This window comes from Ylistrum balloti, unplaced genomic scaffold (genome assembly GCF_031769215.1).
Source record: "Ylistrum balloti isolate Yb309-2 unplaced genomic scaffold, AGI_CSIRO_Ybal_v1 Utg370586, whole genome shotgun sequence".
Lineage (NCBI taxonomy): Eukaryota > Metazoa > Mollusca > Bivalvia > Pectinida > Pectinidae > Ylistrum > Ylistrum balloti.
The window spans coordinates 63,738-76,437 of NW_026782364.1; the positions used below are offsets into that span (position 1 = coordinate 63,738).

Below are 12,700 nucleotides of genomic sequence, written 5' to 3' on the forward strand. Positions count from 1 at the left end.
TCATGTGCTAATCTGAACCTGTTAGAGGCAGATTCTGCTAACTTTCTGCAGAGGTTTGTGACTGTGGATGAGACACAAGTCTATCATTTCTCTCCAGAGTTAAAACAACACTCTAAACAATGGAAGCACCATGGTTCACCACCAGCAAAGAAGGCAAAGACTGTTCCATCAGCTGGAAATGCCTCAGTTTTTGGAATGCTGACGGTATTCTGATGGCACATAAACAATACTTCTTAAACAGGTAAGAAAAAATATTCAAGTGCCATGGTGAAGGTATGTTGTTCCACCAGGACAATGCTCCTGTTCACAAGTCTGTCATTGCCATAGCTGCCATTAATGACTTTGGCTTCAAATTGATTAAGCATCCACCTTATTTGCCTGATCTTACTCCATCAGTCTTTCATCTATTTCCAAAATTGAACAAAGCCATTTCCAGTACCCACTTTCGGTCAGATTATGACGTCATACATGTAGTGGAGGACTTACTGAATGGTCAAGAAAAGAACTTCTTTAAAAGTGGCATTGAGGCCCTTCAACATGGTTGGCAAAAGTATATAGATACTGATGGGGATTATGTTGAAAAATGATACAATGTGTCCACCAAATCTTTAAATATGAGGCTCAAAACTTACCAATCAGCCGTCATATCAAAGAAAAATCAAAGCAATTTAAATCCAGAAATATTGTTTCATTTGGTAATGTATTATGGCTTGAAGAAAAGAGTAGAATCCTGGGTGTTCCTTCTGGTTATTGTTGTTCGAAATAGAATGGCTGTTCTAGAACATTTATCTGTTCAAAAAGTCTGTTTTAGGTCCACGAGGAATGGCTCTGCGGGCTGCTGTGTTCCCACCAAATGCTTTGTGCTCTACAATAATATAACAAAGAAATATTCAAGACAAAATCTATTAATCTTGATTTCAATTTTATTTTTTGGAGGTGGGATGAGGTCAGATATAATCACTTGGGACAGGGTGTGTTCAAATGATTTATTGTTGGTGGTGTGCATTCAGATATACTTACTGGTGGTGTGGCGTGGTCAGATATACTTACTGTTGGTGGCATGTATTCTGATATACTTACTGGTGGTGGAGTATTGTCAGATATACTTACTGGTGGTGGGGTATTGACAGATATACTTACTGGTGGTGGGGTATAGTCAGATATACTTACTGGTGGTGGGGTATTGACAGATATACTTACTGGTGGTGGGGTATAGTCAGATATACTTATAGGTGGTGGAGTATTGTCAGATATACTTACTGGTGGTGGGGTATTGACAGATATACTTACTGGTGGTGGGGTATAGTCAGATTTTCTTACTGGTGGTGGGGTATTGACAGATATACTTACTGGTGGTGGGGCGTGGTCAGATATACTTACTGGTGGTGGGGCGTGGTCAGATATACTTACTGGTGGTGGGGTGTAGTCAGATATACTTACTGGTGGTGGGGTATAGTCAGATATACTTACTGGTGGTGGGGTATAGTCAGATATACTTACTGGTGGTGGGGTATAGTCAGATATACTTACTGGTGGTGGGGTATTGTCAGATATACTTACTGGTGGTGGGGTATAGTCAGATATACTTACTGGTGGTGGGGTATAGTCAGATATACTTACTGGTGGTGGGGTATAGTCAGATATACTTACTGGTGGTGGGGTATAGTCAGATATACTTACTGGTGGTGGGGTATAGTCAGATATACTTACTGGTGGTGGGGTGTGGTCAGATATACTTACTGGTGGTAGGGTATAGTCAGATATACTTACTGGTGGTGGGGTGTGGTCAGATATACTTACTGGTGGTCGGTTGTGGTCAGATATACTTACTGGGGTGTGGTCAGATATACTTACTGGTGGTGGGGTGTGGTCAGATATACTTACTGGGGTATTGTCAGATATACTTACTGGTGGTGGGGTATGTCAGATATCTTACTGGTGGTGGGGTATAATCCACTTTTTGTGAAAGAGAGGGTGAATCTCCATCTGGGTCAGATATAAACACACTGTTATAAAATCATGGTGGTAGGTAATTCATTGCAATATCACTATTTCATAATCATATAATTTGATTGTATTTTCTATCTATTGATTATCCCTCGTGAACACTGACAATATTTAGTTGAAATCATGAACTTTTCTACCAAAGGGAGGTTTGGCATGTATGGAACAAACTCTGCAATTTGCATTAATAGTAATTAATGGGATTAGGTTGTGGCATTTACAGAACTGAGTGTCTTACTATAAACATTGTCCAGTCTGGGGTGTGGTCTTACTATAAACATTGTGGTCCAATCTTAAACTGGTGGTGGGGTGTGGTACTATATACATTGTACTGGGGTATTGTCAGATATACTTACTGGTGGTGGGATATGATCAGTTAGCACAGTACAATCCACTTTTTGTAGAAAGAGAGCCACATACATCTGAATCTCCATCTGGGCATACCATCTGATATCATAAACACAGGCTGTTATAAAATCATGCTGATAGGTAATTCATTGCAAATCACTATTTCATAATCATATAATTTGATTGTATTTTCTATCTATTGATTATCCCTCGTGAACACTGACAATATTTAGTTGAAATCATGAACTTTTCTACCAAAGGGAGGTTTGGCATGTATGGAACAAACTCTGCAATTTGCATTAATAGTAATTAATGGGATTAGACAAAAGAGCATTTACAGAACTGAGTATCTTACTATAAACATTGTCCAGTCTCCAATCTTAGACAACAAAACTGATTATCTTACTATAAACATTGTCCAGTCTCCAATCTTAGACAACAAAACTGATTATCTTACTATAAACATTGTCCAGTCTCCAATCTTAGACAACAAAACTGATTATCTTACTATAAACATTGTCCAGTCTCCAATCTTAGACAACAAAACTGATTATCTTACTATAAACATTGTCCAGTCTCCAATCTTAGACAACAAAACTGATTATCTTACTATAAACATTGTCCAGTCTCCAATCTTAGACAACAAAACTGATTATCTTACTATAAACATTGTCCAGTCTCCAATCTTAGACAACAAAACTGATTATCTTACTATAAACATTGTCCAGTCTCCAATCTTAGACAACAAAACTGATTATCTTACTATAAACATTGTCCAGTCTCCAATCTTAGAAAACAAAACTGATTATCTTACTATAAACATTGTCCAGTCTCCAATCTTAGACAACAAAACTGAGTATCTTACTATAAACATTGTCCAGTTTCCAATCTTAGACAACAAAACTGATTATCTTACTATAAACATTGTCCAGTCTCCAATCTTAGACAAACTTTGGTATAAAGCTAAATGGGTATAATTCTCAAGGTGTCATACCAGATATATCCTTGACACTGTCAAGCAAGGTGAAATTAAGGGCAATAACTCTGTAAGTGATGAAGTAAATCAGATATATGGTATTTTGTACAATGTTATGTAACTTGAATAAAGGACATAGCTTTGTAGGTGATCTAGAGTATCAGATACATTCATATGGTACTCTGCACAAAGTTACAGAATGTGAAATAAAGGGCCATAACTCTGTAGGTGATAATAGACTTATGATCTACCTCATAGTACATCAGATATGCCATACTATGTACAAAGGTTTTTACTCAGTATATCATAGGACACAAGACAACCATCCCAAATGTTGTAGATGAATTTATTTTGATAATTTCCTGTCACTAACCTTCCTGGACACTGGTATCTTCCACCACCAAATGCCACAAATCCATCTAAAAACAGATTTTTTTCCAGGTCAGCATCTTTCCATCTATCCTAAACAAAGACAAATGACAAGATAAAATTTTAATGAAACATCATTCATAAAACAGATAACATCAATAAAATCTGACATCATCAATCTTTTATTTAACAATTCCTTTGACAATTCAGTGAAATTCTTAAAGGAAATATCATATCAAAGTCTGCAATAAAAGCATAGAAGTTATTGCTGCACTTACTGGTCTGAATTCTTCACAATCAGAAAAATATTTTGGGTTGCGATGGGCCCAATATGGAGACAGCATCAACATGTCACCCGCAGGTATCTCCATTTCCTATAAGATCAATGAAAGTAAATGGTTAAAGCAAGGACAATTATAAATAAAAAAGTATTGCTGCCACCACTTCTTCATACAATAATTAGTTGATTCTACATTTGTATACAAGTCAACATTAATAGGAAACCCGATGTATGCTGTAACAGGTACTGTTACAGTCAAGCATGGGGAACTGCTACTATTCCTTTTATGGTTAAAAAGAATATGTTTTAATGTACATTACACAGTGTTATTTAAACAAAGTCACAATGATTGAAAAAAGTTAATTCAGGCCCAACCATGCTTTAATTATACATGAGGCCCATGGGCCATAACCGCCATCCGACAATCAAATCATTCATTCAAAAAATTATTGCCGTTTTAACAAAATTTGGTTGAATCAACTTGGCCAATTAGGAATACTAGTACTGGACAGCAAATTTAGCTTATTTCTCCAGCCCCAGTCTCCAGAGATTGCAACAGCTTTAATTTTTGTGGTTATTAGGGAACATTACCACCATTTTGAAAATTGAAATAATTATTATTGGTTATTGGTGTGGGTGAAAGTCTCTTTGTACTAATAAAACCAAGAGTAAACATTATATATCAGTTCACTTTACAATACTTCAATCCAAAATAGATTTTACCTTTTGCTTGGCTTTCCTTAACAAAATACATAGCGATATTGTCAATCAATTTTAATTACTTTGCACAAAACTCCCATTAACTCTTTTTGGGCAATTTATTTTATACTGTTTGAAGATGGTTTTTAGCAAATGATTACAAATGGACACCAATAGGAAGTTGTATTTTTGATCTTCAGAAAATTTTGCTTAATGCAAAAAGAGCGTGTTCTTTCTCAAAATTCATCACATTTTACCTCCTGTTATCAATGGATTGAAAGCTGTGACTTCTTGCTTTACATATTTGATATCTAACATGTTATTAGCAGCATGTTTATGTTTAATTCTCTTAAAAAATGAAGAAATGATATTGTAGCATTTTCCCAAAAAACACATTTTTTTCATTTTTGGCACAAAAAGGACGCTATATTTTTGTGTATGTACAAGTTTGTAAACTATTTGTAAACGTACAACTACAGAGGCTACAAATAGCATATACAAGCTGTTGTATTTTCTTCATAGGCCATTTTGCAACCTTACCTTCAATAAAGTTATGCTAAAATGTATGAAATCTTAAAAGATTAAATGGCAAAACTGAGAGTAAATATATCAGGCAAGTACAGTTACCTTTATTTTGAAAGCCTTAACAACACGTCTGGTAATAATACCAGCAGGTCGCAGTCGTATGGCCTCAAGGACACAAGACCGAAGGAATGGCATATCCCTGATTTGCTTTTCTGTGATTTTGATCTGACCTACCATTTTAAAAGAAAACATGAACATTATGTTTTATACTACATTCTGAAGTACAGTCAAACTTCATTAACTTTATATATAAACTATAAATAACTTTATATACAAGTTGTCAGGGTTGTGGAAAAGCTTTCAGTTAGCAGAGTAACTAAATATCAATTCTTTTTTTTTCAACTTTTGATTTATTACCTGGGTAAGTGTTACACCGACCTAAATACTAATTTAGAGAGTAATACTACCGACACGGAATTCATTCTGTATACTACACGTATGACTTTTCAATCAATATCAAGCATATATGAACAAAATTTTGTAAATTTTCTTCAAACAAAATAATTATCACCTTTTACATTATCATTATCATTCATAAAATATTAGAGTGACATCCAATCATTAAACGATAAGGAGTAAAGTAAAGGGAGAGAACTCTTGATGACATCATAATTTAAAAATCGAAAAATTTATATTTCAAATATAGCCTGCATGTAAAAATAAAAATAGTGCTCATGTATATTATAAAATCCTTAAAAACTGTTTCAAGTTTAATCTATTCTTCTTAACGAAAAATGATTTTCATTCAAAGAGGTGAAAACACAAATAAAACAAAGAATGCCTTTTTTAGTTATACATATATGGCAGTGATGAATGTCCTTATAATCTTACCATTCCGCTCAGTTCCTAAGGTAGATGATATTTCCTTTTTCAATTCTGACCAAACTTTCTGATCTGATAGGATAAAAACTAGGCACCAAAAAGTTATCTGCAAATTAATATAGACATTATCATTAAATATCATTAAAAATGCCTGTCCCATACAGAGATACAGCATTTATTATGTGTTAATGTATAACAACCAAATCCTGACTGTAATCAGATAATATGTACATAAAACTCTACTCTTATTGCACCTCAATATGCATTGCATGTATTTATTATATCAAGGACAAAAATAAAAAATTAATTATATACACAGTACATCGTTAACATCAGGTTGTCCTTGATATGATGTGTTAATAAATTGTAGTCCCCTAATCATAACCATCATGACAGTAAAACACCTTATCTAAACAGATGCATATACAGCCTTGTCCAATTTCTGCATTTGTAAAGAACATTAGGAGGAGCAAATGCACATAATGACGATTGATTTTTTTTTCTTTTTCTTTTTTGTGCTTGAATAAGTGCACTTATATATAGATGATACAATTACATGTATAAGAAAAATGTGCATGTTAGCTGAAAGTCTGAAGGAAAAAATAAACTGTGACCAGCTGTAGGCCTATCTGTGAGTAGGTGTATATTTCACCTCGTACAACTAGTGTAGGGAATGGACTGGATATCATAACTGATGATGAGGTAACAGATCAGCAGCCAGTACTTACAGGGACAGCGTTAGCCAGAGATGCCCACAAAAACAGCAAGGCATAATTAGGGGCATGTTTATCATCCACCAGGTTCAGGAGTGTCTGTAATATTGTCTGCAGAAATGAAATTAAAAAAGTGAAATCAGATTGAATCATTTTGCCCCAGAATCTAAAATCATATATCTCTGCATAGCTAAGGGTAGATTTTACAGAACAAAATGCAGGAAAAAATTGCCATTTTATGTCCTTTAGCAATGGGAAAATTAAAAAGATGTGTATTGAATTTTAACAAGAATTCAAATTATCCTTTGTTGTTCCAATGTTTTTTTTTAATTATTTGACATTTTAAGTCTAATCGTTTCAGCTAGCTTGTAGCTACACTGGCACAGAATCTGCATCTCAGATTTTGTGACTGACTCTATGTATAACAATAACAGGAAGGGAACATCAGTATAATGCTTTATTATATAGACTTGAATCCTGTCACTTGAGTGGCCTTAAAGTTATTTATCCTCTTTTCAAATACATGGTTTTTCCTCTCCCCAGGGAATCGACATCCCTCTTTTAAACAACAATGAGCTCCATTTATTTGTGATTCTTCATACCATTCACCTCTGTGGTCATATCTTGAAAAGCAATTTTTTAAGGAGAAAGTTAATAACATACAGATGAATGAATTACTGGAGCAGAGAAATATTATATATTCCAAGATGGAGCATCAGAATTGATCTGTATGAATTCTCACTATATAATATATGGCCTGAATAAAACTGATCTTCTGAACAGCTATGGATTTAAAACATGTTGATCATGGCCTGTACTGATTTCTCTTAATCTATGCAAGGTTTTTTTTTATGTTTTTAGGTTAAATATTAAGGTAAAAAGCAAGAAAGGTTTTCGTAGAGAGGGCTTTTATAGGAATTGCCTGTTACCCAATTCCTCTTGTATTCAAAATATTCTGATATGAACAGCAATGGAAAAATTAAATGAGAAAGGTCAATCAAATAGGATCCATATAGATATTTTCTTATCACATTATAAGACAAGAGATCCCTGAGCGATCTTGGCGCCCACCATTGTTTTCTCTTTGAAAGTTGGATCTTTTCCCTTCTTTTCTCACCTTGTCTTTGTTTTTGCTTTTAATTATAAGACATTTGAACATTCCTTTTTAGAAATTGTGATGATAATCTATACCTGCCAAATCCAAAATAGCTGCCTGGAAGCCATTTGTTTTTTCTTACCAATCCCAAAATCAAATGTGCAAAAAGAGAGACCAAAGGGAACATACATATGAAATTTTTTCTGAAGAAATAGGGATAACAATATTTACTAGCCAAAATCCAAGATGGTTGCCTGTCCGCCATTTTGTTTTTCTAATCAGTCTCAAACTCAAATAGGCACAGCTATGGACAAAGAGTAATGTACACATGAAATTTAAGAAAGATATATACAGTACTTTTTAAGAAATAGTTATAACAAACTTTCAAAGTCAAATCCAAGATGGCCGCTTGTTGGTTATTTGGTTTTTTCTGACCAGTACCAGAATCAAACTGGCACAACTAGGGATCAAGGGAAACATACACATGAAATTTAAGAAAGATATATACAGTACTTTTTAAGAAATAGTGATAACAAACTTTCGAAGTCAAATCCAAGATGGTCTTTTTTGGGTTATTTGGTTTTTTCTGACCAGTACCAAAATCAAATGGATACAACTAGGGACTAAAAGGGACCTACATATGAAATTTAAGAAAGATCCATCAAGTACCTCTCAAGAAATAGCGGCGATAACAATCTTTCATTATCAAAATCCAAGTTGGCCATCTGTTGGCCATTTTTTTTCTGATCAGTCCTAAAATTACATGAGCACAACTAGAGAGCGAGGGAAACCTCCATATAAAATCCACGAGAGATCCATCCAGCAATTATCAAGAAATAGCGATAACCAAAACTGTTTACGGAGGGATGGATGATGGACAAAGGCTCAGGGTGATTTAAATAGAAAAATAAGTGATAATACTGACCTCATTTTCACTTCTTTCCTTGTTCTTGATACCTTTGTATAAATCTTTAAACATCCCAATCAACCACCATTTTGAGGAGGTCCAATCCCTAGTGCAAACAATATCCATATATTGTGTTTTGTTACATATGAATCAACACAGTTCACATTTCTATGTTTACAGTGATCACTAGTAAAAACTCTACTGGCTGTTTATGAAATATCTAGATAATACAGGTAAAAATAAATAAATAATTGATTGAAATGCATGCAAACAGAAGCATTTTGGATAAAATCCTTTCATAATACAGTTCTTTATACTCATGTTAATTCTGTTATTGATGACAAACAAAGTATGCCCACCTAATCATAAAGGTAGGTAGCCGTGCTCCATACTCAAACAACTCATCAAACAAGACAAAGTTCTTTTCCAATTCCTTGAATTTTGCCTGATAAAAAAAGAAGAAAAACACCAATGCCAACATTATACATACATTCTTAGTTTTCATTCATATTTCCACAACTGTATCATAGGTATTTGGTTCCAGATCCATCTATATCAGACTCTCTGCTCATAACCTGGTTTTTTCCTGGCTAAAGTAATACTGCCAATCAGACTTGATGAGTGTGCATTTACAAACATGAATATAAAAAAGTTCTCTATGGTCCTAAGATATTGGTTGATTATAAGTTTCTACTCCTGACAAAGGAATTTTTACCGGAATAGAGGTTCAAATTTCTGCTTAGATTTAGGACATACTGATTATCTTATTTTAGCTCAATACAAACATAACAAAAGTACTGTACATACCGGGTTTGTGGTAGGAAGGACTCCAGGTCCAAACAAGTTATTAATGACAGCAATATACATGGACTTTCTGACCACATCATGGAGGTTACAGGGACCTTTATAAACATTTAAGAGATTTTAACAGACAAAGGTCATTATGACTGAGACAAGTACAAGAATCTTTTATTCTGGCAAGAATAAACTGTGACAGATTAAATCAATTAATATATTAAAAGAATGTAATATTCTGTTTATCACATTACTTTGTTTGATCCTAACTCACTCCTGTGTTATATAATATGAACAAGGCACTGTCTTGAAGACAACTCATTTTGTTCATTAAGATGTACATTGATATTTGTATATAATTTTAAACTGCCTATTGTGTGACTTCAATCAAACAGAATTAAATTCAACTAATCATATGTGTCAAATAAAATACAAAAATGGAGATCCCAGAGGGATCATGGCATCCACCATAGTTTTATCTTTATTTGTTCTTTAAAAGTTCCATTCTTTTCTCTTATTTCCTCTGATTTTGCTTTAATCAAATTTTGTGAAATTTGAAAATTCCTCTTCGGATATAATGATAATTATTTTAACTGCCTAATCCAAGATGATCACCTGTCAGCCATTTTGTTTTTCTGACCATTCCAAAAATCATTAGGGCACATCTAGGCACTAAGCAGAACATACACATGAAATTTAAAAAAGGTCCATGTATTCCAGAAATAGTGATTACAAGATTTTTTACATTTGAAATAAGGACCATTTAAACACCATCTAATCAGATTATGGTGTGATAAAGATTTGCTATCAGTTTATCTAGTTATGCCTTGTGTGCTGATACTATCCTATAACAATGTAACCTTATAGTTTACCTTTCACTGACACAGCAGCTGCAATCTCCTTGTTAAATCCTTCACAAAGGTCATCGTGGAAATGTACAAGGCGTGAAGATGCCAATCTCCCTTTAACCATGTCATGAATCTTTGTGTGGAACTGAAAAAAGGACTCTTCACTTACTGATGCTGAAAAATAAATAAACAAATTCTGGTATTAGCTCCCCTCGTTGACAGTTGATCATAAAAGAACACTGAAAATGCAAAGAAAATCTTAAGATCAATGAAAATGAGCTGCTGTCTGTCTTAGCTGTATAGTTTTATTACCATCAAACAGAGATACATATATATTTGTATCAAAAACAAAATAAAATTCTTAATTTTTCATCAGAAATGTCAAACTTTCTGACTTTTTGATCCTTCTCTGCTTGGGCAGATATTCAACAATGAAACAGTGTCAAGGGAGAAATTTATGGAAGAAAAGGTTAAGAAAATTTAATATCACATCAAATTCATCTGATCCCTATTAAAATCTTTTCAATTAACATGTACTTCTTCCAAGCATATGCACCCATTTACATTCACAACCACAGTAATTGTTAATTCAGAATTTTGCAATCAGGCACCCCAAAGTATATAAATGCAGTAGGTGGAGTCCATACCAAACATACAAACTTGTTAATTGGTTACTATTGAAGACTGATGACTAACTAGATGAGATTTAAATCTGTAACTATATAAAAGAATACCTATACTATCTATAAACACTTAGTTTCTACAGGAATGTGTTTTTATTAATGGTGCATACCATTTCCAATCATTATCATTTTATAAATTTCTATAGCCTTGAAAATATCCTCAGGTACCACAATGTTTGAAACACCTATCATTCAACAGATGCAACTGCAGGTCTATAGAATGATTTTCATATGCCTATCATAAATGCACATACAACTGATGCATGATGATCTATTAATCTGATTAAGTAGGCCTGTGTATTATGATATTTACCTATATTCTGCACTGGATCCTGCACTGCTTTCTGAAAATCTACATTCGCTGACTGGAAAAAGTGGTGAAAATCATCTGCATCAGTGAGAAAAGTGAGACGTTCTCCTGCCACATACAGGGTGTAAACAGTGCCCATCTGAAAGAAATCCAATTATCACTGTTGTAGTCAATGTTACATGTTCATGCAGCTCAGCATGCAATTACACCTGTGAATCTACAATGATTGCGTTTAGTCAAACATGCCTTAAACTTTATAAATTGTATATAAATATCTTGAAACTTGCAGGCCAATCTGACAATGAATTGGTTATTATCGACAATAATATTTGCATTAACTACACTCATTATTAACATGCTTTCATGTCATTAAACGATCATAATTGAATTTTTTATGGCTCCAATATTTGTGGGGAGGTCAAAACAAATCAATAAAAGCATGGAGTTAGTCCACAATAAAAATGGATTCACCAGAAAATAAAACTCTGGATGTTAAAAAAAATTCCAAAGGTCACTGCAAAAAAGGTTATCATAGAAGTGTTTACAGGTTAAGTGCATAATGCATCTGCTGCACACTTTTTTTGATGCCATATCACAGGTAGAATGCCATTGTACAGTCATTCGGCAAAGGAAGGTAAATGGAGACGTTTACAAAAATGTGTGAAATTCAATCGCTTTTATATCAATACCAGTGCATAATATTTTCTTGAGTATTACTCAGGTAATTATGAAAAGTTATAACAATATAAATAGATTATCTTTTCTCTTAAAAAATTTAATGCAATGTACGTATATTGGGGCTTTAATGTATTAATCAAATATTTAACAATCAAAGCAACATTTATGAAAAAAGGAAATACTGTGTTGTTCTGACAGAACATACATAAGTGTTCCATTATGTACAGTACAGTACATAAGCAGAGACGCATATATCACATATACACTATATATGTGTTATATATGTCTCTGACATAAGTTACTTTTAAACATTACGAGGACAAAAAGTACCTCACCTTTTGTCTCATCTTATCAATGAAAGAAAGTGGTTCAACACCAAACTCAAAAGCACATCCAAGCCATGGCACCAAGCCTCGTCGTAGAGGAGGAAAATTCTTTTCATATCGAGGTTTAGTTAACCTGTAAATAATATACATTAAAACCACAATTAAACCGGTAAGTAACATGCTAGGCGGTGAAAATGAAACCAGACTTTGAGCATCCATGATGTTCGGGTATACTCGGGTGTTATCTGTTTATGATAAGAA

General features: G+C 33.8%; 1 protein-coding gene across 1 annotated transcript; it reads right to left on the bottom strand.

The window, feature by feature from the left end:
- Nucleotides 1-700: 700 nt before the first annotated feature.
- Nucleotides 701-12,658, bottom strand: LOC132556735 (24-hydroxycholesterol 7-alpha-hydroxylase-like). Its single transcript, XM_060221176.1, has 13 exons — nt 12,449-12,658; nt 11,439-11,574; nt 10,467-10,616; nt 9,607-9,701; nt 9,159-9,244; nt 8,818-8,905; nt 6,812-6,907; nt 6,093-6,189; nt 5,304-5,431; nt 3,976-4,071; nt 3,702-3,790; nt 2,361-2,451; nt 701-865 (listed from the first exon to the last, which is right to left on the bottom strand). The coding sequence occupies exons 1-13, from the start codon at nt 12,656-12,658 to the stop codon at nt 794-796; spliced, it is 1,434 nt and encodes a 477-aa protein (XP_060077159.1). The 3' UTR covers nt 701-793.
- Nucleotides 12,659-12,700: the final 42 nt, after the last annotated feature.